The 23,424-nt window shown below is 41.2% G+C and overlaps 1 protein-coding gene across 4 annotated transcripts in view; it reads right to left on the bottom strand.

Moving 5' to 3' along the window:
* Positions 1-11,111: 11,111 nt before the first annotated feature.
* Positions 11,112-23,424, bottom strand: part of FRY (FRY microtubule binding protein) — a 381,871-nt gene continuing 369,558 nt past the window's right edge. For 3 of the 4 annotated variants that reach the window (XM_056110039.1, XM_056110037.1, XM_056110040.1), the window contains 4 exons: positions 20,148-20,165; positions 18,127-18,237; positions 14,609-14,811; positions 11,112-12,559 (listed from right to left, as the gene is read on the bottom strand). In XM_056110039.1, coding sequence (XP_055966014.1) covers positions 12,301-12,559; positions 14,609-14,811; positions 18,127-18,237; positions 20,148-20,165 — 591 coding nt within the window. In that variant the 3' untranslated portion in view covers positions 11,112-12,300. The remainder of the gene's footprint in view (positions 12,560-14,608; positions 14,812-18,126; positions 18,238-20,147; positions 20,166-23,424) is intronic. The other variant, XM_056110038.1, reaches the window with a different exon arrangement.

Raw genomic sequence — 23,424 nt, 5'->3', positions numbered from 1 at the left:
ACCTGTTCACCTATTCTTTATCTCAATTCCTCAATACAAGAAATATTTTTAAACTCCCGTTATTATGTGATTTTTGCTAACTAAGTGTTTTCTCTCTCCCATTTCTAAATTTGTGAATTCTATGCATTCTTTTTGTTTGGCTCATGGTAAAATCTTTCCAGATAACTATTAAAGTATTTTCCGCATAAAAAAAAGAATTGCGGGGTTACAGAGAGACAGAGGGACGGTGACAGAGGGACAAGTAGATTGGAGAGGAGTCATGGAGAGCATTGTAGAGTGAGTTAGAGAGAGGTCTGGGCAGAACTGGGAGAGACAAGAGATTGAATAAACTGCATCTAATCAGCAACCAGCTTGACCCTTGTTCTTCCTTCGACCTTTCAAGGCAACAAGTCGTTCCAGGTGGAGATGTAGCTAAAGAGCACCGAATGCGGGTGGCAAGAGAGCCGGAGGACATCCTTTCATGTGTAATCCCTTTGCAAAGGAGTTTACACAGCTCCACACGCATGAGGGGCTTATACAACCTCCCTCCCTCCCCCCTGCTCCTCTCTTCCCCCCCCCCCCCCCCAGTCCCCAGTGCTCAGGAAATTACTCCTAGCTCTGCACTCTGGGATCACTCCTGACAGTGCTATAAAGCCCATATGAGATTCTGAGGACTGAACAGAGGTTGGCAGCATGCAAGGCAAGCACCTACCTACTGTGCAATGGCTCCAGCCCCATCTCTTCTAAAAACATGGAGAGCTGAGGCCAGGGATATTGCTCGGTAGTACAGCTTATGCCTTGCATGCAGGAGGCTCTCAGTTTGAGCATGATACATCAACTCCCCAACCCCTCCTGCCTCTTATAGAAACCAAAAAGAGAAGAGGAAATGCAGAGATAGAAGATGAGTTGCCAGGCAGACAGACTAGGACATAGTCTGCAGATTTAGTTATTTATATTTTCTCTCAAATTCAGATGTAATAAATGCTAAGAAGAAAGTGGTGCTATGATAACACTTTTTGATGAGGTGGTTGAGAAGAGGTTACATGGAAATTGGACTTGCATGCTGAGGGGGGAACACTGAGTTTGGTAGGTATGTCCCAGGAATATGAAGCCATGATGCTAACATGTGGCAGGGAATTAAGAAGACAGCCCAGATCACAAAGGCCTCTTGGTATAGCCAAGAACATGGCAGCTCATGAAGAAGAGTTTCAACATCAGAGCCTTACTTAAAAAAATTATTAGAGGCAATACTAAAAAGAACAGGAGGAAGAATGATAAAGTTAATGGACAAATAAGCCGAAGGATGACTTGAACAATGGTGGTGACCATGAAGATGGAGAGAATTACATGGATTCAAGGTCATGTTTGGGAATCAAAGGAGGCATAAGGCTGAAGTGGGCGATGGGGAAGTAGATAATTGTTTATTTTTTGTTTTTTGGGCCAAACCCAGCTATGCTCAGGGCTTACTCCTAGCTCTGCAGTCAGGAATTACTATGGGTGGTGCTCAGGACACCATGTGTAATTCAGGAGATAGAGTCCAGGTTGCCACATGCAACCTGGCTTTTTTGGCAGCATGCAAGGCAAGCACTGTACTATCTACAGTGGGTGTAGCCCTAACCACTGTACTATCTCTCCAGCCCCAACAATGATTTTTAGATTATACTTTGAGCTGTAGATTGATCAAATGCTCTAGAATGAGATAACCTAACTTCAGTGCCTGGGTATGGTACTTATGAGATGTATGATTGTGGGCAAGTTACCTGTACTGTTTTTATTGCTCATCTGTAAAATGGGATAATATAGTACCTGTCTCTCAGTGGTGTGAAGTAAGATACTCATTATATATAATAAGAACACCAAACTAAATCCCATCAAAACAAAACCAATTACATTTACCGAACCTTCTCATAGGTCTCTGACCCTAATTATGTAAAAGAACACCAAACTGAATCACAGCAATATCTGAGTGAATTTTGTTTCCAATACTTCAATATTGAAATGTGAGCCTTCCAAATGGAGAGGTTATGAAGACTACTGGATATATGAATCTTGAATTGAGGATATCTGGGACTCAGAAGAAAGATTTGAAGAGAAAAAAGGTTGATGACAGTCCTGCTTCACTAGGATCATCTAGGAGGGAGGATATTATAGAACATGGCCAGGGGTGTACCAATACTTGTAGCAATGATTATCAAACTTCAATGTTCCAGGTTTTATCTGGTGATTTTGGTTCTTATCCAGGAGCCCTGTGGTCTGGGACTTTGCAAATCTCACAAGCTCTCAGACATTATTAATGTTGCTGGTAACTTGATCACACTGGTTAACAATAAGTAAGAAGGTAGATAAAAGAGGAAGTCTAATGGCATCTCTGGCATTGCATATGGTTCTCCTTCACCACCTCCACAGGGTGTCTGGCCCTATGCGTAGCAATCCAGGAGTGATCGCTAAGTAGGGAGCCAGGAATAAATGCTGAGCACTGTTGGGTATGCCCTTCAACCCTTGTGGCCCCCTCAATTCTTTCCCAAAAAAGAGGTCAAGAGGAATGAATAGGGGGAAATGGTTTTATGAAAACAAAGATAGGTCGATATTCTGAGATAGAATGATTCATTGGGTCATATTCTGTTGTGAGTAAGAAAGATGATTGTCCATTGGATTTAGTGACACAAAGGTGACCTTAAAAAGAAATTTTAGTGGAACTGAGGTTATAGAGGGCAGAGAATAGAGAATACTTTTCAGAAAATTTTTGCTTTTTAGAAGCAGAAAAAAGTGATAGCTATAAGGGAATTTGGGTAAAAGAGGTACTGAATAATTTTGTATGATAGGACTTATTCAGTAGAGATTTTAATGGCACAGCAAAGGAAGGAGATGTTTGCAAGAGAAGGCTTTGTAAAGGGAAAGTTATTAGCTGAGGTAAATAGAAAGGAAAAGAGATAGGAAGATCGTTATCTTCCTGGAATTTGACATTTTCAGGAAGTAAAATTTTACTGTATAGTTTATTTATACTGATAGTTTATTTCAAGATCTGGTGCATGTGAGACAGGCAGAGTTGCAATTGTGTTCTTTGTTGGCAATTCTGGAAAGAGTGGATCGTATTTTAACCAGTTAGGATGGGACTGAGATATCTATAATCCATGAAATTTAAATTTGTTAAGATGAAGACTGAAGATAGATGACAGGCAGTAGTAAGAACACCAACACTTACAGATGGTTCTTCATGATAGAAGAAGACTAATCAGGAAGGGTGGGCTGGGAGAATTGCAAAACTCCCAAGTGGGATGGAGAAGTTTGTGACTGTAGCCAGTGCACTTATCAGTTTTGATGGGTCTTAGTACAGCCGTGAAATTGGTAAGTGGCCACAGAGGAGCAGAGAAGAGCCAAGACATCTCTGGCAGTGAAAAGTTAAAAATACTAAGAAAAAGTTTCTGTGTCAGTTATCCAAAGGATTTTGCATTTCCTGGAAATGTCAGAGTAGTTGAAGTCACTAGAGGTCACTCTTGAGCACAGAGCCAAGAATTGCCCCTGGGGCAAAAAAGCACATGAGAAAATGCTCTACATCATTAATCATCAGGGAGATGCAGATCAAAACCACAATGAGATACCATCTCACACCTCAGAGACTGGCCCACATTCAAAAGAGCAAAAGCAACCTATGCTGGCGTGGATGCGGCGAGAAAGGGACACTCCTTCACTGTTGGTGGGAATGTCGACTGGTTCAGCCCTTCTGGAAAACAGTATGGACGATTCTCAAAAAATTAGAAATTGAGCTCCCATTTGACCCAGCAATACCACTCCTGGGAATATATCCCAGAGAGGCAAAAATGTATAGTCGAAGTGACGTATGCACTTGTTTGTTCATTGCAGCTCTCTTTACAATAGCCAGAAACTGGAAGAAACCTGAATGCCCAAGAACAGATGACTGGTTAAAGAAACTTTGGTACATCTACACAATGGAGTACTATGTAGCTGTTAGAAAAGATGAAGTCATGAAATTTACATACAAGTGGTACAATATGGAAAGTATCATGCTAAGCGAAATGAGTCAGAAAGAGAGGGATAGACATAGAAAGATTGCATTCATCTGGGGGATATAAAGTAACAAAGAATGAGATTAATACCCAAGAATAGCTGAGATCAGCACCAGGAGGATTACTCCATAACTTAGAGGCCAGCCGGGTATCCTAGAGGAAAGGGCAGTTCAGATAGAGAAGGGAGCAATAAATAAAGGGTGTTTGGAGGATCCTCCCAGGAGGGGAGATGCATGTCGAAAGTAGACTATGGACTGAACATGTTTGCTACTCAATGCCTCTTTTGCAGACCACAATACCCAAAAGGAGAGAGAGAACACAGGGGATTGCCCTGCCACAGAGGCAGGGGGGGATGGGGGGATGGGGGTGGGGGGATATTATCCATGGTGGTGGAAAATGGGCACTGGTGGAGGGATGGGTATCTGATCATTGTATAATCGAAACCCAAGCACAAAAAATTGTAAATCTACAACTGTAAAAAAAAAAGAAAGAAACAAAAAAAAATTTTAAAAAAATGTAAATGATGGAGAATGGGCACTGGTGGAGGGATGGGTACTGGATCATTGTATAACTGAAACCCAAGCACAAAAATTTGTAAGTCTACAACTGTACCTCATGGTGTTTCACTAATAAAAATTTAAGAAAAAAAAAGAATTGCCCCTGTGCACTGCTGGGTATGGCCCTCAAGCAGAATCAAAGTGTTTTTATTGTGGTAATGTGTCTAAGCATGAAATTTGCCATTTTTAAGGTACACAATTAAGTGTTATAAAGTATATTTGCAATGTGATAAAATCACCACCACTCTCCTTCCAGAACCTTTTCATTGCACCAAATGTGTGTGTTCAGTGTGTGTTTCCTGGGAGACACACTTGGAGGTGCTCAGAGGTTACTCCCAGCTCTGTGCTTGGAGGTCATTCCAGGTGGTGCCTGGGCACCATGCAGTGTCAGGGATGAAAGAGTCTCAGACCTGCAAAGCATGTGCACCAGCCTGTTCAGCTACCTCTCTGAGGAATGATCTTTTTAAGAAAACCATGGCCCTTCTCTCCGACATCCAGGTTATTTCCACTTTTCCCAGTGAAGAACCAAGTTCTGCCTGGCCCATGCAACTCTTCTTGCCCCTCTGACTTTTTTCGTCTTTACTCATTTGACCGGGATCCTTGTTTTTCCCTTTGGCTGGAATGCTCTTTTCTCACTTTGTTCATGCCTCTGCTCAGATGTTGCTGTATCAGAAAGTTTCCTTTGGCCCCTTTTCTAGAGTTGCATGACTATCTCTGTTGTTCTTTATCTCCTTGTTTTCCAAGACACTTGACACCCCTTGGAATAGACAAATACTTCTCCCAGTAAAATGTAAGCACGCAGCTGACCTGGGTTCAATCCCTGGCATCCCATAGGTTCCCTAGCACCACCAGAACTAATTCCTGTGTGCAGGCCAGGAGTAAACCCTGAGCATTGCAGGGTATGACCCAAAATATTTGAAAAAAAAATAAAAAATTTTGAAAGCATTTTGAAAATAGGACATCACTTGTTTTAACTGCAATATACCTTGAAGTTGCCTTATGATAAGTGAATGTACAACATATATTCAGCAAAGGAAAAAAAAGGCAGTTCATTATAGGTATTCAAGTATTAAATCTAAGTGTACCCCCAAATTAAATTGTTTTATTGAGATATAATTAACAGATTGTGAAATTCACTGTGAACACTAATGTTAAGTTCTTTAGTCACATATTTGGGAGCAGACATAATCCGACTAAAGATACCTTCGTTTTCTATGTAAATCTATCAATTGCTTAAAAATGGTGTTTGTCCCTCATGGGAAGGGAGGCGTTCCCGGCTCGTCCTTCACGCCCTACCGAGGTCACCAGTTGCCCCCCAAGAGCGGCTCTCTGGCACGGCCATGGCTCCAGAGCGCAGAAACCAATCTCTTAATTATCTGACTCTCAGTAGAAATACTTCCAGGGTTAATAAGTAAAATAGCAGAAATCCAAAACCGCGAGGCCGCTATTGTGGCCGTGCGCCATCATTTAATTCTTGAACCCAGCTGTAGAAAGCAAATCATTTCACAATGCTTTTTCAGCATATCTGATTTGGGGGTTAAACTCTAAATAATAATGGTGCATCTTTTATCGAAACAATGAATCTAGTCAAAATAGATAGTGTTAACTAGAATTCATCTGCCTCACAGACATTGGAAGGGGTAGGGGGTGGGGTTTATTGGGGTTCTTCGTGGTGAAAAATAAGTATTGGTAAAGGGAAATGTGTTTGATATTTGCATGACTGAGACCTAAACCTGAAAGTTTTGTAACTTTTCCCACAGTGATTTAATAAATAAATAAATAAATTATAAAAAAATGGTGTTTGTCAAGATTTGGAACCAAAAGAGCCTTAAGACCAGTTAAATAAAATCTTCGTTTCATAACTACATGAATACATTTACTAAATATTCTCACCTAGTGGTGAGAATAAGTCATTGAATGCCTCTAAAATGAATGGTGCCTTTTCTAAGACATTCTTTTCGCAGACTAAGTTCAATCAAGTTACACTTGTTTACTGTGAACCTATCTGAATTGCTCTGCTCTCCCAGTGAACAAAAGGTATATCCTATTTTGATTCTGAACAGTACTGAGATATACAGAGGCATTTGTGTTATTATGGGAGCACCTTTAATATAATTACTTTTTCTCCTTTGGGAGAGAGTTAGCGAGCTGTACTCCTTACTCTGTATCCCTGGCAAAGTGAAAAATCAATGCTTTCATATCAGAGGCACAGTACAATTGATTGGTAGATCTAAAATTACTGCTGGGCTCAGGTGAGCTAGGGAAGCTTTAATGGCTCCCCCTGTTCCTCTCACACAGTATCTCCAATCTCTATTCAAAGAGAGGATGTGAAGAAAGAAAAAGAAGAAATCTTTCACATTCACCAAATCCTTTCTTAAAAATTAAGAGAAAAAAAATCCTGCTTGCTTTCTATGATAATAGATTATAAGAAGGGTAGAAGCTCTCTGTTAGAAACCTTGTGGATCCCTGGCAGCTCAGTGGCTGCCATCCTCCAAGGGCCATTGGACAGTCAGGTTTGGGCCCACAGTAATGAGACACTCTGGGCTTCATGGGATGGGAGTAGAGCCAGCCCTTTCCTCCCTGCCCCAACGAGACCCCGAGTTGCCGTCCATGAACAGCGTCTGTGGCTCCTGATCAAGCTGCTTAACGGCCATGATCCCAGAGACTCAGAGACAAATCTTGGAACCCAGCGACTTTTGGCAGAAATGCATCCAGTCCCTGCAGTAGGTTACCAGCGATGGGCCACCCCAGTGGGGAAAGGGTGCTGTTCCCTCACCTGCTCCCTCTTGGTGGCTGGGTGGCTGCTATCCTCCAGAGGCCATTGGACAATCAGGTTTGGACCTGCAGTGATGAGACGCATGGGGCTTCATGGGATGGGGGTGGAGCCGGCCCTTTTCTCCTCACCCAAATGAGACCCCAACTCACCACCCATGAATGGCCTTCCTGGCTCCTGATCAAGCTGCTTAATGGCCATGATTCCAGAGACTCAGAAACAAATTTCAGAAACCAGTGGCTTGACAACATACAGCCTAAGAGAAGGACCACATGGAGGGCGGGAACCACAGATCCCGGAGGGGAAAAAAAAAAAAACAGGTTCCAAAAAGAGCCGAGATCACCGGCAAGTCCCAAATGGGGTAGGTACCGTATCCCGCCTCCCCCAGATGGAACCCTGGTGACCAGAAGCCTCTACAAGCACAGCTCGAGTATGCGGGAACTAGGACTTTTTCTCAAAACCGTGCGGCTGCTTATGCGGCCGCACGACATCTCTCTATATACAAAGTAATCAATGGGAAGTAAACCACCCAACCTTTCTCCCTGAAAATCAGAGTTAAGTTTGGAGCACGGCCACAGCCCCAGAAACACAAGGACTTAATGCAGAACCCAGCAGCTTGGAGCAGAAAAGTGAAAGGACTATGCATTAATCCAGGCCATCATGTCTGCCCGGAGGGGAAAGGGTGTTGCCCCATTCGCCCTCTCTTCTCTGGAAAGAAGGATGGCGGCCGTATGGGATACATACAGCAGGTATGAGCTGGGGGTGTGGGGGCGACTAAAACCTCATGGGAAGGGGGGCGTTCCGGTCCGTCCTTCACGCCCTACTGAGGCCACCAGTTGCCCCCCACGAGCGGCTCTCCAGCACAGCCATAGCCCCAGAAGCACAAGGACTTAATGCAGAACCCAGCAGCTTGGAGCAGAAAAGTGAAAGGACTATGCGTTAATCCAGGCCATCAAGTCTGCCGGAGGGGAAAGGGTGTTGCTCCCTTCCGCCATCCTCCCTCTGTAAAGAAAGATGGCGGCCACATGGGAGCCTTGTGGACAGCAGGTATGAGCCGGGGGTGTGGAGGCGACTAAAACCTCATGGGAAGGGGGGCGTTCCGGTCTGTCCTTCACGCCCTACCGAGGTCACCAGTTGCCCCCCACGAGCAGCTCCCCAGCACGGCCACAGCCCCAGAAGCACAAGGACTTAATGCAGAACCCGGCAGCTTGGAGCAGAAAAGTGAAAGGACTATGCGTTAATCCAGGCCATCATGTCTGTCCGGAGGGGAAAGGGTGTTGCCCCATTCACCCTCTCCTCTCTGGAAAGAAAGATGGCGGCCGCATGGGAGCCTTGTGGACAGCAAGTATGAGCCGGGGGTGTGGGGGCGACTAAAACCTCATGGGAAGGGGGGCGTTTCGGTCCGTCCTTCACGCCCTACCGAGGCCACCAGTTGCCCCCCACGAGCGACTCTCCAGCAAGGCCACAGCCCCAGAAACACAAGGACTTAATGCAGAACCCGGCAGCTTGGAGCAGAAAAGTGAAAGGACTATGCATTAATCCAGGCCAGCATGTCTGCCCGGAGGGGAAAGGGTGTTGCCCCATTCGCCCTCTCTTCTCTGGAAAGAAGGATGGCGGCCGCATAGGAGCCTTGTGGACAGCAGGTATGAGCCGGGGGTGTGGGGGTGAATAAAACCTCATGGGAAGGGGGGCGTTCCGGTCCATCCTTCACGCCCTACCGAGGCCACCGGTTGCCCCCCATGAGTGGCTCTCCAGCACGGCCACAGCCCCAGAAGCACAAGGACTTAATGCAGAACCCAGCAGCTTGGAGCAGAAAAGTGAAAGGACTATGCGTTAATCCAGGCCATTATGTCTGCCCGGAGGGGAAAGGGTGTTGCTTCATTCGCCCTCTCTTCTCTGGAAAGAAGGATGGCGGCCGCATGGGAGCCTTGTGGACAGCAAGTATGATCCGGGGGTGCGGGGGCGACTAAAACCTCATGGGAAGGGGGGCGTTTCAGTCCGCTCTTCACGTCCTACCGAGGCCAACAGTTGCCCCCCACGAGCGGCTCTCCAGCACGGCCACGACTCCAGAACACAGAAACCAATTTCTTAACTATCTGACTTTCAGTAGAAATACTTCCAGGGTCAATAGGTAAAATAGCCTAAATCCAAAACCAACATTTAATTCTTCAACCCAGCTGTAGAAAGCAAATCACTTCACAATGCTTTTTCAGCATGTCTGATTTGGGGGGGGGTAAACTCTAAATAAAAGTGGTGAATCTTTTATTGAAACAATGAATCTAATCAAAGCAGATAGAGTGTTAACTAGAATTCATCTGCCTCACAGGGACTGGGAGGGGTGGGGGGTGGGGTTCTATTGGGGTTCTTCATGGTAAAAAAATAAGTATTGGTAAAGGGAAATGTGTTTGATATTTGCATGACTGAGACCTAAACCTGAAAGCTTTGTAACCTTTCCCACAGTGATTCAATAAATAAATAAATAAAAATTAAAAAAAAAAGAAACCAGTGGCTTTTGGCAGAAATCCCTCCAGATTTAATTGTTAAAATTTTGGAATTCCAAAATCATGTGGCCACTACTGGGGCCACGTGGCATCATACGTTATTCATAATCAGCAATAGAAAACAAATTGTTTCCGGTTGCCTTTTCAGCAGATCTGAGTCTTGGGGTAAAATCCCAAATAATAATGGTGAGTCTGGTGTCAAAATATTGAATGTAATCAAAGTAGAGAGAGAGAGTAATGTGGAAATCATCTACCCCACAGGAAGGGGAAGGGTGTGGGATGGGGGTTATATTGGGGTTTTTGGTAGTGGAAAATGGGCACTCGTGAACGAACGGGTGTTTCATCATTGTATGACTGAGACTTAGACCTGAAAGCTTTGTAACTGCTCTCACAGTGATTCAATAAATAAATTTATAAAAAGAAAAAAAAAGTAAGGCGGAGTTCATGCCCAATTCAATAGCCTAATCAATGGCTGAATAAATAGCAATACTCCTACATTATAAAAAAAAAGAAAGAAGGCCTGTGGAGAAGTCAGTCAAGCCTTTGCTTCTGTGGCTTGGCATTGTGGTGATCCACAGAAATAGAATTTTTTTGAGATACTTTCCAGAGATAATAATTAAGATCTGGAAAGTCCAAAACAGAAATCATCAAAAGAGTATGTTTACAGTAATATCCCCAAGTTCTTTCAGTGAAAACAGTTGTATCTGTGGTGACATTTAAAAAAAAAAAACAAGAAGACTGGGTTGCTTGCTTATTGCAGAAAATCACAGCTGGAGATTCAGTTGCTGTCTGTTAGGAATGCATGTAATACTTGTTTGCTGAAACAAATGAGTAGAAAGAGTCAAAATGAGATGTTTTTTTCTGATTTTTGAGGGACATTTAGATGAGATGGGGGTTGGTTTATGAATTACAATGCTTCCATTTCCAGAGTATAGTTCAAGAGTGTAAGAGTGACAACCTGATGACATCTCACAATGTCTTTAGTGAAAACACTGCACTTTTGCCGATTAGGCTATGGGCAATTAGAACTCTCATCTGTCTCTGATTTGTCTTGGACTCACTTGAATTGTTTGTGTGTTGGTATACACTTAGAGAGAGGCTACAGAATACCTTTTGTGGCTCAGGCCAGGAGGCCACACAGCCTCTGTGGGTGCTACATGGAACACAGATGAATGACGTCTCTTGAGGTTGTCACTATGGCAACTGCAGGCAAAACAGGAAGTGTGTGTCAATGGCAAACATCTTCATTATCCAGGAATAAAATCCATGGTCAGTATGTATTTTGTAATTTTTTTAGTCTAAAGGAAGTTCTGAACAGAACATCAGCCAATAATATTACATCACAAAAACTTTAAATGTATTTACAGAGTGAATAAGTTACATAGATAAACTTTGAATATGCTTTTGATGTGCAAAAGATTTCCATGCACACACCTAACACTTGACAACATTATGTTTAACGTAAGATGATCTATACATAAACATTACAAATAAAATATCACATTTCTTAAGAAACAGTGACAATTCATATCTTACCATGATTCTGTTTTCCTGCTACCCAAGTGGATTATTAAAATATGCATGCATGACAGGTGAAAGAACTGAAATTTATAACATGAATGTCTTTGAATTTTTTCTACAAAGTGGCAAATTGGTTAAAAGTAACACTCATCCTTCTGTATTATAAATATGCTCATAAAAGCAACCATCTAGTAAAAAGCAGCCAAAGTCTTTAAAAAAAATCTCTCTGAACTATATCTGGTGCTAGGGTCCTTATCAGAGACCCCTGCAAAGAGATCCTTTTTCAGAAACAGTAGCCTAGCAACATAAGAAAGGTACTTCATAGCAGCTCCTTTTAGTTATAGCAATTGTATTCAAATTACAGTGTACATTAAATTGTCCATTTACAATTCCTTTTTCATATACACAGGCTGTCAGCTTTAGACTGTCTTACAGTTTTCTGTGGCCAGCTTCATTCTGCCTGTCTATTCCTCAGACACACACACACAAAAAAAAAAAAGAAAGAAAGAAAAGAAAAAGGATAAACGAAGGTTGAGACGAATGTACAAATTTTAGAATACAAAATATTTTTTAAGTGAAAACATTGCACTTTTGCCAATCTAAAATCGTTTCTACAAAGGAAGGTATTGTTCAGTGTAGTCGGCTTTGGTATGCAATGGGAGTCACTTCAGTAGTGAGTTTGCATCTGCTCAGTAAAATGATAACACATATGTGCCACATAATATGACGGATGGAGTCTGTTCCAGAATGTTCTATACTACCTTGGTTCTTAGAGTATTGCTACGCATTGGAAGTCCTCTCATCCTCTACAGGAAAAGTCCTACAGGTGACAAGAGGGAGAACAGTCTGACCAAGCCTTCTGAAGGCTGAGAAGACACTGAATGATGTCACCCCAGCATGGCAGCACATCCAGTCTGGAAGCCATGGGGGTTGGGGGGCTCCTGTCAGAGACTAGTGCCGGAAACACTGGAGTCTGGAAGAAAAGCAGTGAGGACTCGGTAACTCTGGGCCCTGCGGATCATGTCCCGGATCTCCATATTCAGTTCCATCAGCTTGGTGCAGATTTCAGTCAGGCTCTGATTCGACCCCACCAGTGCATAAGTACCCGTTTGTCCCAGAGTTTGATGACGGAAATAAATATTCAGTAGTGTCTGGACCTCATCATCAGAACTGCTCCCGAAGATGTCATTGGGCCACAGACTTCTGTAGTCATAAACAGAACAGCATAGATTAGATAGAGTTTTCAAAGTTGAGAGGTTCTGAGTCTGTTGGTATAGTTAGAAAATTTTAAATAACTCTTTTGAGATGGTTCACGTATGATACAATACACCCATTCACTGTATACAATTCAGTGGTTTTTAGTAGATTTAGAGTTGTGCCAATCACCGTGATTTTAGAAACTAGTATTACTGACTTTCATAAAAATATCTATAGGTATAAAAATATCAGTATTTTTTGATCATCTTAAATCATTCATAGAATTTACTACAGCATTCTGGCTCCAGTGAACATGACAATATTATTGAAGGGTAGAGGATAAGGAAACTCATAAAGGACACATTTAAATTATCTTACTAAATCTCCATGCCGCATGGCAGCAGAGAGGCCGGGCTGCCCTCCCTAGCTCCCTGCACACTTGTTGGCCTGGCTGTCACCCCCACAATGTGCCTCTGGAAGCCATCTTAGCGCACCACCAGCCCTGGCCCAGAGATGCCCAACTGAATCCCAAAATGGATTGGTGCCCTACAGAAATGTCTCTGGAACCCAACCATCTACAATCTAGGATTCCACAGTGTGCAGCCGCAGCACCCATGGTATTTAAAATGAGCAAAACAAAGAAGAAACACTGTCCTCCTTCCGTTGTTCATCGATTTTGCTCAAGCGGGCCCAGTAACGTCGTCTCCATTTTGAGACTTCTTGTTATTGTGTCTGGCATATTGAATACGTCACGGGGAGCTTGCCAGGCTTTGCTGTGTGGGCGAGATAGTCCCGGTAGCTTGCTGGGCTCTCTGAGAAGGGCAGAGGAATTGAATCTGGCTCGGCTGGGCTGGCTGCATGCAAGGCAAACGCCCTACCGCTGTGCTATTGCTCCAGCCCCATTCAAAATGAGCAATGGACAATAAATGATGTAGCATCTGCCTCTGGCAGGCAGGCTTGAATAGTGGTGGGAAAATTTGAGCAAAATATAATGCCCAAAAGTAAAGAGAGTGTAATGGGGAAATTGTCTGCCATGGAGGGAAGGTGAGGACTGGGATGGAGTGGGGGGGATATACTGGGGACACTGTTGGTTAAAAGTGTGCACTGGTGGAGGGATGGGTGTTCGATCATTGTATGGCTGAATCTCGAACATTAAAGCTTTGTAATTGTATCTCAGAGTGATTCAGTATAAAAAAAAAGTAATGTGGAGTTCATGCCCAATTCAATCAGCTTAATCAATGACTGAATTAATAAACTCCTTCATGAATGAATAAATAAATAAATAATCTTGTTCTCAGGTTATGTTAAGGTATGCTTTGAAGTGTCTCAACTTTTTCTGGGCACTGAAAGCAGTGTCCAATACCCAGAAGCAGCACCAATACTTTATATAACAAAGTTATAAAAATCAATATTTCAGTCAGTCAAGTTCTGAGAAAGCATATAAAAACTTTAGATTTTTCTCTTTCTCTCCTTTTAAATTTAAAGTAAGCACTCTAGTTTATTTTTTCTAACAGAAGAATTCAAGAAATCAAATAATTTAGTCACTCAATTTAATTGTGACAGATTTGAGTTGGATTCGACTTTTTTTAAATTTTTGACATTTTAAATTCATTTTGGATACCAATATAAAAATAAAAAAGCAAAGTACAGTAGGTGAGCCACTTCCTTGCATGTGGCTGACTCAAGTTTGATCCCTGGTAGCCCAAATGAGCACCACCAGGAGTAATTCCTGAGTGTAGGATCAGGGGTAAGCCCTGAGCAGCGCTGGGTATGACCCCAAAATAAAAAACAAGCAAACAAAAAACTAAAAAGCAGTAAGTTTATAAACAAAAACAATACTAGGAAAGAAAATGACACCCTATTATTGCTTTTGAACTTCTATGTGTAACCCATTTCTAAAAAAAACAAGACAAAGTGAGTCTTATAGCAATGAAAACTATCTCTCCACATTATTCCACAATTATAGATGTTCTTTCTATAGGGAGTGAGATCCCGTTAGAGATAACTAGTAGGCCTGCATTTCCTCTCACCACCTCAACAAGAAATAGCAGTTACCTGCACTCCCTGATTTGCCGTAAAGCTTTGCCGAGTTCATTGTTTTTCAAGCACTCCAGCATGGACTGGATGGCAGCTTCGGTGGATGTGAAGGAGGGCTCGGACCACGCTCCCTCTATATAAAGCGGGTCAGCTGCAATGGCCGCAGTGGCCTCCTTCAGATTTTTCTTTAAGTCACTCAGTTCCCTGGACATATTGAGCAGCTGTTAAAAGAAATTAGTTTTACTGGATTTAGCAGGCTGATTTGGAAGTCCCAGAAAAAACTTGATGAGGTGGATCTGGTGAAGAACAAGTTAAATACCTTTATAATCAACATCTGGCAAGTGAAACGACTTAGTGGTTTTGGTAGGACTTGAATGGGTTGAATGTATTAAATATCTATATATTAGGAGAGGTGGTACACTGCTCTTGTATCAATGATTAAGACTTTAAAATATCTTCGGTTAGGGTGGGATGGCACACATAAGAGGTATAGACACAAGAGAAATGCTGGCTGTTGGGCAAGTTTCTGCAGGGCCAGTGAGGTCAGTACATTTTGTGTGCCTCAGTTTACTCATATGTGAAACTGAAGATATTACGTCTCTCACAGGGTTATTTATTATTATTATTATTGTTCTGTGTTCAGGTGTCACTCTTGTCAGATTGCCCCCAACCACATGCAGTGCCACGAACTGAATCTTGGTTGACCACGTGGAAGGCAAGCACCCTACCTGCTGCATTAATAATGCCCCTGCTCTCACAAGGTTATTTTAAAAATAAAATATTATGTAAAATGCTTAGTATAATTTAGCACACATGTACTCAATTCACATTAATATGTAAATTACATACTGACATTGTTTGAATATGTATTTAAAAAGATATATCATTGTATCACTGTATCACTGTCATCCTGTTGGTCATCGATTGCCTCGAGCAGGCCCCAGCAATGTCTCCTTTGTCCTAGCCCTGAGAATTTAGCAAGTGCCACATTGGAGGCTCTTTCACGGTCAGGAGAATGAGACCCATCATTGTTACTGGTTTTTGGCAGACTGAATATGTCATGGGGAGTCTGCCAGACTCTGCCGATATATATACATACACATATATATTTCATATTTCTGTAATTGGAAAAGATTTGAGACATAATTCTACAGAAGAGGATGTAAATTTCAAAGCAATGTTACTATAAATATTACTGAGGGGAAGTGGTTTTAGAGAAATGGGAGACTATTTCTCTAAAACTTAAAGTCATTCAAGCCCCACTGGAGAGACAGTGCAAAAAGCTGAGTGCATCTTTGCTTGTGAGAGGCCCAGATTCATTTTCCAAAACCACATCGTCCCCTGAATACTGCTGGGAGTGACCCCTGAGCACCACCAGGTGTGGCGACAAAACAAAAATGAATAGAGATCCAGGGTTCAAAAGAGAGAACTCACATAACTTCTTAGCATCCCCAAAATGTACATGAGAGATCAATGTGTTGCAATCTGACCTCAAAGGCATTTAAAAAAACTGGTCTTAATTTTAAGGACTTTTCGTTTGCTATGCAAATTGATGGTGTGTTTCCTTTTGGAAAGCTGATTTAGCAAGATTAAAAAAAATTAAAGCTTTGTGATTTCAAGGTTATTCATAGTTGGGTTTCAGGCATGCAATGTTTTAATAGCAATCCTAGCACCAGTGTCAACTTCCCTCCACCAAGGTCCTCAGTTTTCTTCTTCATCCCTAGTACTAGTGTACAAGTGATAGAGCTGAAGTCTCCAGGACATCTAACTTATCTTCAAACTGATTCTGTTACATACAACTCTCTTGCTCCAGAACTAGTTTGAAATTTTTCTGAGGTAATCTTAAATAAAGCATTTAAGTATCTTGACTATGTAGTTTTTGACTTTGAAAGAGAATTCTCCTTAAACCATCCTAAAACCAAAACTTACCAGAACCAATGAAAAATTTAGAACTAGATTTAAAATAGTGCTATATTATATGTACATGTCTACACACACGGCATGCAGTGTATAATTTACCAAAGGGAATTTTTAATGTGGAAAAATGACATGTGGATTGAACTACTACATTCTCCTTTCCTTGATCAAAGACAGATTCCTGTTAAATACTTACCAGAAAAGAAACAAGAGTAAACTTTATCTGAAAACTTGGAAAAAGAAACACTATCAACTGTCTTCTATTTCATCTGGCAGTTAAAAATTGTATGGTGGAGAGCTATAGCCTGAAGAGTTCACCATAAACAAATATGCCTAAATCATACCTCCTTAGAAACTGTCATTAGAAAGTATGGAAAATGGGTACTGGTGGAGGGATGGGTATTTGATCATTGTATAATTGAAACCCAAGCACAAAAATTTGTAAATCTACAACTGTACCTCATGGTGTTTCACTAATAAAAATTAAAAAAAAAATAGGGCATGGGACTGGAGCAGGGAGGGTGCTTGCCTTGCATGCAGTCACCCAGGTTCCATACCTGGCATCCCATATGATACCTTGTGCACTTCCAGGAGTAATTCTTAGTGCAGAGCCAGGAGTAACTCCTGAGCACTGTTGGGTATGACCCCCAACTCCCCCCACCTCTACTTAAAAAAAAATCATAGGGCTTGAGAGATAGTCCAGTGGGTAGAGGACTTGCCTCAGATGTTGTTAATTCTGGTTTGATTCCTGGCACTGCATATGGTTCCTCTAGCACCTCCAGCAGTGAACCCTGAGCACAAAGCCAGGAATAAGTCCTGAGTACCGCATGGCTCTGTGTTCATGGAATTGCTCCTGGTGGTGCTGAAGGCCCCATATGGGGTGCAGATCAACTGCACTGGAAGCAAGTGCCTTACCCACTCTTCTAAGGAAGAGTAGTGATGAGGGATGCCAGTACTCTGGGAGAAAGTGTGGTGTAGTAATGCTGTTTTCATGAGATATCAGTATTTATGGCAATGTAAACCACATTTTAAAAATATGTGATTGAAAAATTACTTAAAAATTGATGCAGGTGTGATTTCCTCCAGAAAGTTTTTCTGTTTCAAATATAAGGACTTATATAAAAAGTGAAGGAAGCAAAAACCGTAACATGAGAAGTTTTTTGCAAACAAGGTGCTCAGACCCAGGGCCAGGGTGAGGGAGAGATGAGTGAGGTACATCAGCACGGCACTTAGGAAGACACATACTTCACAGGGTTATCGTCAAATGGACAAAGGCATAGCGCTTGCCTCACCTTAGTCCTGGCACTGCCAGGACTCGAAATACAGGACACAGTAAGACTTGTTCTTGAGCAAATTATGTGGGGGTGACGTGACTTGGGCAGCTGTTATAGAGGAGGGAAGAGAAGGAAAGGAACCTTTTTTTTTTCTTTTTGATTTTGGGCCACACCCAGAGATGCTCAGAGATCACTCCTGGCAGTGCCTGGGGGACCCTCTGCAATGCTGGGGATTGAATCCAGGTTGACAGCGTGAAAGGCAAACAACCTATGACTGAACTATCAGTTGGGCCCCTGAATGGAACAATTTCTGTGCAGGACTCCGGGAGAGATATGTGGGCTCACCTCTGGCATGGAGCTGACTTCATGCACCTGGCCGATGAGCTTACAGTAGGATTGAAAAAGCAGCAGCAGTTGGAAGTGTAGTTTATATAATCTCTGACACAGCTCCAATTGCTAAGGAGAAAATTGGCAGGGGGGGAAAGTTATTAAGGAGGATTCTAATAAAACAAGTGAAATCTTGGTGGCAATAAACATATCTTTTTTACAACCAAGAAAGAAATATCACTAACTGTTATAACTTCAGGTAAGCCAGGAAGAACAAAATCGGTCACTGTCAGTGAGAAATTGACCATACAACCTCGAAGAAAATAGCTCCAGAAACTAGATTGGAGTTATAGCTAGAAAGAGATCGGATGAACTGCCAATGTTTTATTGTATTTGCCAGAGAAATCGCTGTGAATTGTGGCACTTGTGTTAATTTTATAAGCTCTAATTCTGATTTTAAAAGCCAAGAGTTTCTTTTGATTAGAAGTACGTTTGCAGGGCTGGGAATAGAGCTCAGTAGAAGAGTATCTGTGGCCTCCTATGTTTGAAGCCCTCAGTTCAATCCTCGGCACCTCCCTAAAGAAAAAACCTTCAAGAATTACAAAAAACATATCTGGAAGGTAAACATAAAGTTATTCTAGGCATCGTATTTATAACTTCAGCAGACACTGGGAGATTACTGTGTGACACTTCTGGCAGCTCTTCAGGGTGCAACCCATTAACCTAAGGTCTATGCAAGCACAATGTTCTCTCTAATTCTGTATCTGCTTTACTGAGGCACCTCCTACTCGGTGCTCAATCAATATTGGGTGAGTCAGAGAGACATAAAAGGGCATATGGAGAAGATAAATGATAAAAACATAAAGGACGTCCATGGAAAAAAACATATAAAAGTTTTGGTATGACTACACCAAATGGTCTTTAACCCCTGCAGATACCTTTGAAACACAACCCATTTTCAGTATTCAGCTTTTGTGTGTGATAAAGGGGAAACAAATTATGAGTGATTCCAACACCAACAACCATACCACTTTGAATTTTATATACTTAGAATGGCCTCCACGCTTTGCTCATTTTATTCCAAGAATGGGTTCACCTCTAGGGAGGGCAACTGGTTTGGTAAAAAGAAAAGATAGCTTTCACTTGTTGAATTTCATGGTTCAGAGTCACCAGTGAAAGGGGGTTAAATCTGTGGCTTAAATGAAACTCTTCATAGTTCAGGTCTCAAATGAACAAGGATAAATAGGACTTTTTTTTTTTTTTTTTAACTAATAGACTTTGAAGAACTCAGCTCAGAACTGGGAGCTTCTGAGGTGACTTAAAATTCCTCCCTCAAATCAGGTTAAGGAGAGAAATGATAAAAACTCAAATTTAGGTTTCTGGAAGAATATCCTACTGATGGTATTGACCAAATTTTGCTCTGAAATTTGAAGTTATTCAAGTTTGTGCTAAGACTGTCTGAGCTAAGCTTGCTCTCTCACACATTCTGTCAGGCCTGCAGGGAGAAACAATCTTTCAGTGATTGATTTATACTCTCAATGCTGGTGATTAGACCAAGTTTAAAGAAATAGCTACATTCATGAATTAACCCAAGCTAGATATTTGGTTGTTTTAGTAAAGCATTTTGTTTTACGGCCACTAAACTTTTCTTCATGGAAATCTTTTTAAAATTGACTGCAGAGACTCACAGATAAAATTCTGACTCACAGATAAATTTAAAAAATAAAGACATAATGTTACCTTCCCAATTGAGAGTGAAACCTAGCTATGAAAAACTCTGACTTTTTATAGTGTCAGATAATAATCATTATCACACAAAAATTTCACTGATGGTATGAGAGTTCATAGCAATATAGGTTTCTACTTTGGGAGGAAAGCAGCCCGGAAAGCTCCTGATAAATTGCATGTCTAAGTCTACTAAATAAAACAAAATGAAATGAAAAGGGGAAACCATGCTAAAAGACATAATAGTAACTGTAAAATAAGATTGTTATGGGTCCATGCCTCAATGGACAAAGTATGAAAGAAAGTTAACTTACTGCCAGAGATTCCATTTGCTACACAGCAAGCATGGCACAGGAAACAAAGGAAAGGAAAGAAAGTACAGGGTCAGTGTAATGCATGCAACAGAAAGCACGGCCCTCTTCCAAGAGCAAAACCGTCAGCGGTATTAGCATTGCCTGCCCAAACTTGATCAATGGTTGCAAATGTACCCAGTCAACATGCACAGAGCTCTAGTTAAAAAAACAAGCCTCCTAGTGGGAAAAGCTCCTCCGAAAAGAAAATTCATAATCTTGTCAAGTCTTTGATTAGTTGGTTTAGATTTTAATTTGTCAGCCTTGAAGACCAGAAGTCAAAACTTTTATGACTGGAAGATTTTAATGTATGAATGTGAATATGTACTTGCAATATGAAAACCAACAAGACTGAATTATTTGAAGAACAACAGTACCAAATAAATGATACCATTGCTGTTAGTTAAGGTAGAACCTTTTTCATGTTTAGTTTTATATCTGCTAGCCTATGTATATACAATCAACACAGAATGAAAAAAGCAATCTGAATGGGATTTTCATTAGAATCACATTGCCTTCCACACTGAGGATATTAGACTGTCATTTCAAAAGACTATCCTGTTCTTGAGTGTGATATATGACAAGAATTTGTCTTGCATTAAAAAACATTTCCTGTACTAGGTGATTTCTAAAGGTGATCTATAACTGACTGTCAAATAATAAAGATTTGGGACCAGTGAGATAGTACAGGGGGTACTTGACACTTGCCTTGCATGTGTCTGACCCAGGTTTGACCCCTGGCACTACGTAAGATTGCTTGAGCAGGGGCTGGTGCAATAGCACAATGGGTAGGGCGTTTGCCTTGCATGCGGCCAACCTGAGTTCGATTCCCAGCATCCCATATGGTCCCCGGGCACCGCCAGGGTAATTCCTGAGTGCAGAGACAGGAGTAACCGCTGTGCATTGCCCAGTGTGACCAAAAAAGTGAAAAAAAAAAAAAGATTGCTTGAGCAGCACCAGGAGTGATCCCAGAGAGGAGAGCCAGTTGGGTGTGGCCCTCAAGCCAAAATTGATAAAAATTGATAAATAAAAGCTTAGCATAAATAACATTTTAAATGGGATCCCAACTGTGGTGACCGTTTTTTGAATGTTATCATCTCAAAAAAAAGAAAGTTTAAGAATGTGCCAAGAGATGTATTACAACTTGACAGGGCTAAAAAAATCAATTAGGCAATTCCTAATTATTGGTTTATATATGTAGTTTTGGATTTTAAAATCAGTTAAAGATCTAAAGAACTCTGTACTCCTTGACAAAAAGCCAAACAATCCTATTTTATGTTTTTTTTCCCAAAAAATCCTATTTTAAAGTTTCTTCCAAAACCAAAAAAAAAAAATCTCTGGGTTGTTATTAGTTTAGGTACTGAATTTAACATATTATGAAACATATAAGAAAACCCTATTGGGACCAGAGTGATAGCAGAGTGGGTAGGGCATTTGCATTACACGCGACCAACCCGGTCTGATCCCTGGCATCTCATATGATCCCCTAAGCACTGCCAGGAGCAATTCCTGAATGCAGAGCCAGGAGTAACCCCTGAACATTGCCAGGTATCACCCAAAAAGTAGAAACAAAACAAAACAAAACAAAAAACAAACGAGCAAAAAACCCAAAACCCAAAGTCGTGGGTTTTAAATTAGGATCTATAGACATAACTAAAACAATACCACCAACATCCTCTGACCATTTCTTTGCAGTGCTTGCTGTTGGCATTGCCTGGGTCTGAAAAATGTCTATTATATTATGTATATTGGGAAATTTTGGGAACAATAGTCGTGACTATCTTTCAAAGCTTTCAAATCCTTTAAATCTGTGACATACAACCTGAGGTAATTACTATTTTCAAGACTTGTTACCACAGTTTTTTTTTTTTATAGCCAAACCTTATGTACTGAAATACAATGTCTTCCTAGAAAGGAGTACACGGGCCAGAGATTTAAGTCTACATACACAGAATTTCTTAGAAAATATATTTGGTTGAAATAGCACGCACATTAATTATCATGTAACTGCTTCTACCACAAAATTTTGTGGAATGAATCAAGTACCAAGAAAATTACATGATCTGTGTGAAAATTAAAAAAAAATAGATCTTTTTACTGTTTCCCAGAACAAGGTTGTAATTCAAGAAGACCATCCAATCAGTTAAAGTAAAATCTTCTCTATTCAATACAGACCAATGAGACTTTTCGACTCCAGCTTGTGCTCAGAGATTTCATTGTCAATGAATTCCTCCCACTCAGCTCTCAGGGCACAAAATTCTGTGTTTCTTGGGAGATGGCCAACTAAATGAACACCAGTTCTCAGTGTCTTTCTTAAACTCTCCTTTGTAGGTAGACTGAAGTTGTCTGGGAATTTATTATTATAGCATCCTTTCTTAGGCCATAGCCTAGGACCTACCTACTTTTAGACCTTGAAAGAGGAATTGCAAAATGTTTTTCTAGAAGGGTATTGGATGAAAAATGTTACCCTCCTTCATTAACAATCTGGATTTAAAAATAATCCATAAAGGTTTTCAAAACATATAAATTGATATTTTGATTGACTTAGATTTTTTGGGAGATGTGGAATGTCTGTGTTTTAATTAGTTACAAGGATTTTCCTTAAGCCCTATTTCTGTGCTCCTGATATGGCTTGGTTAATAGACTGAATACAGAGAGATTTATTTTCTCAAAACGAGAGAAACCAAGATATTAAGAACTAAACCCAGAATCCAGGGAGATAGCGCAAAGGGCTGAGTGCATGCTTTGTGTGTGGGATGCCTGGGTTCCATCCTCAGCATTGTTACATCCTTGGAGCAACACTGGGGGTGACTCCGAAGCAACTTGCTGGGAGCAGCCCCAAAGCACTGCTGGGTGTGGCTCTAAGCAAACAAAACAAAACAAAAAGATGGTGTTGCTTACAGCACAGATCTGGTCAAATTTTGGCTGATTTACTGTAGCATAACTTGATCTTGTTTCTCTGTATTCTTTGCAAAAATGTGTCCTTTACATATAGTCATGTAAAAATCAGAAATTTTCCACATGACAGAAGACGAGGTACTAGATTGGCTGTATTCATCATATGTAAGCTGTGAAGGTTTGTGAAGGTTTAAACTACAGGTATGAGATTTAAAGAATGTAACTGAAGTTAATAGCTTTTTTTAACTCAGTAATACATAGAATCACCTAACCTTCTAAGCTGGCCAAACTGACTTTACTCACCTGTTGCTGATATCAGTAACCTGGAACACTGAAAATTACT

This window comes from Sorex fumeus, unplaced genomic scaffold (genome assembly GCF_029834395.1).
Source record: "Sorex fumeus unplaced genomic scaffold, SorFum_2.1 ptg000008l, whole genome shotgun sequence".
NCBI lineage: Eukaryota > Metazoa > Chordata > Mammalia > Eulipotyphla > Soricidae > Sorex > Sorex fumeus.
Note: the sequence above shows the minus strand (reverse complement) of the source record. Positions and strands in the feature narration are given on the sequence as shown.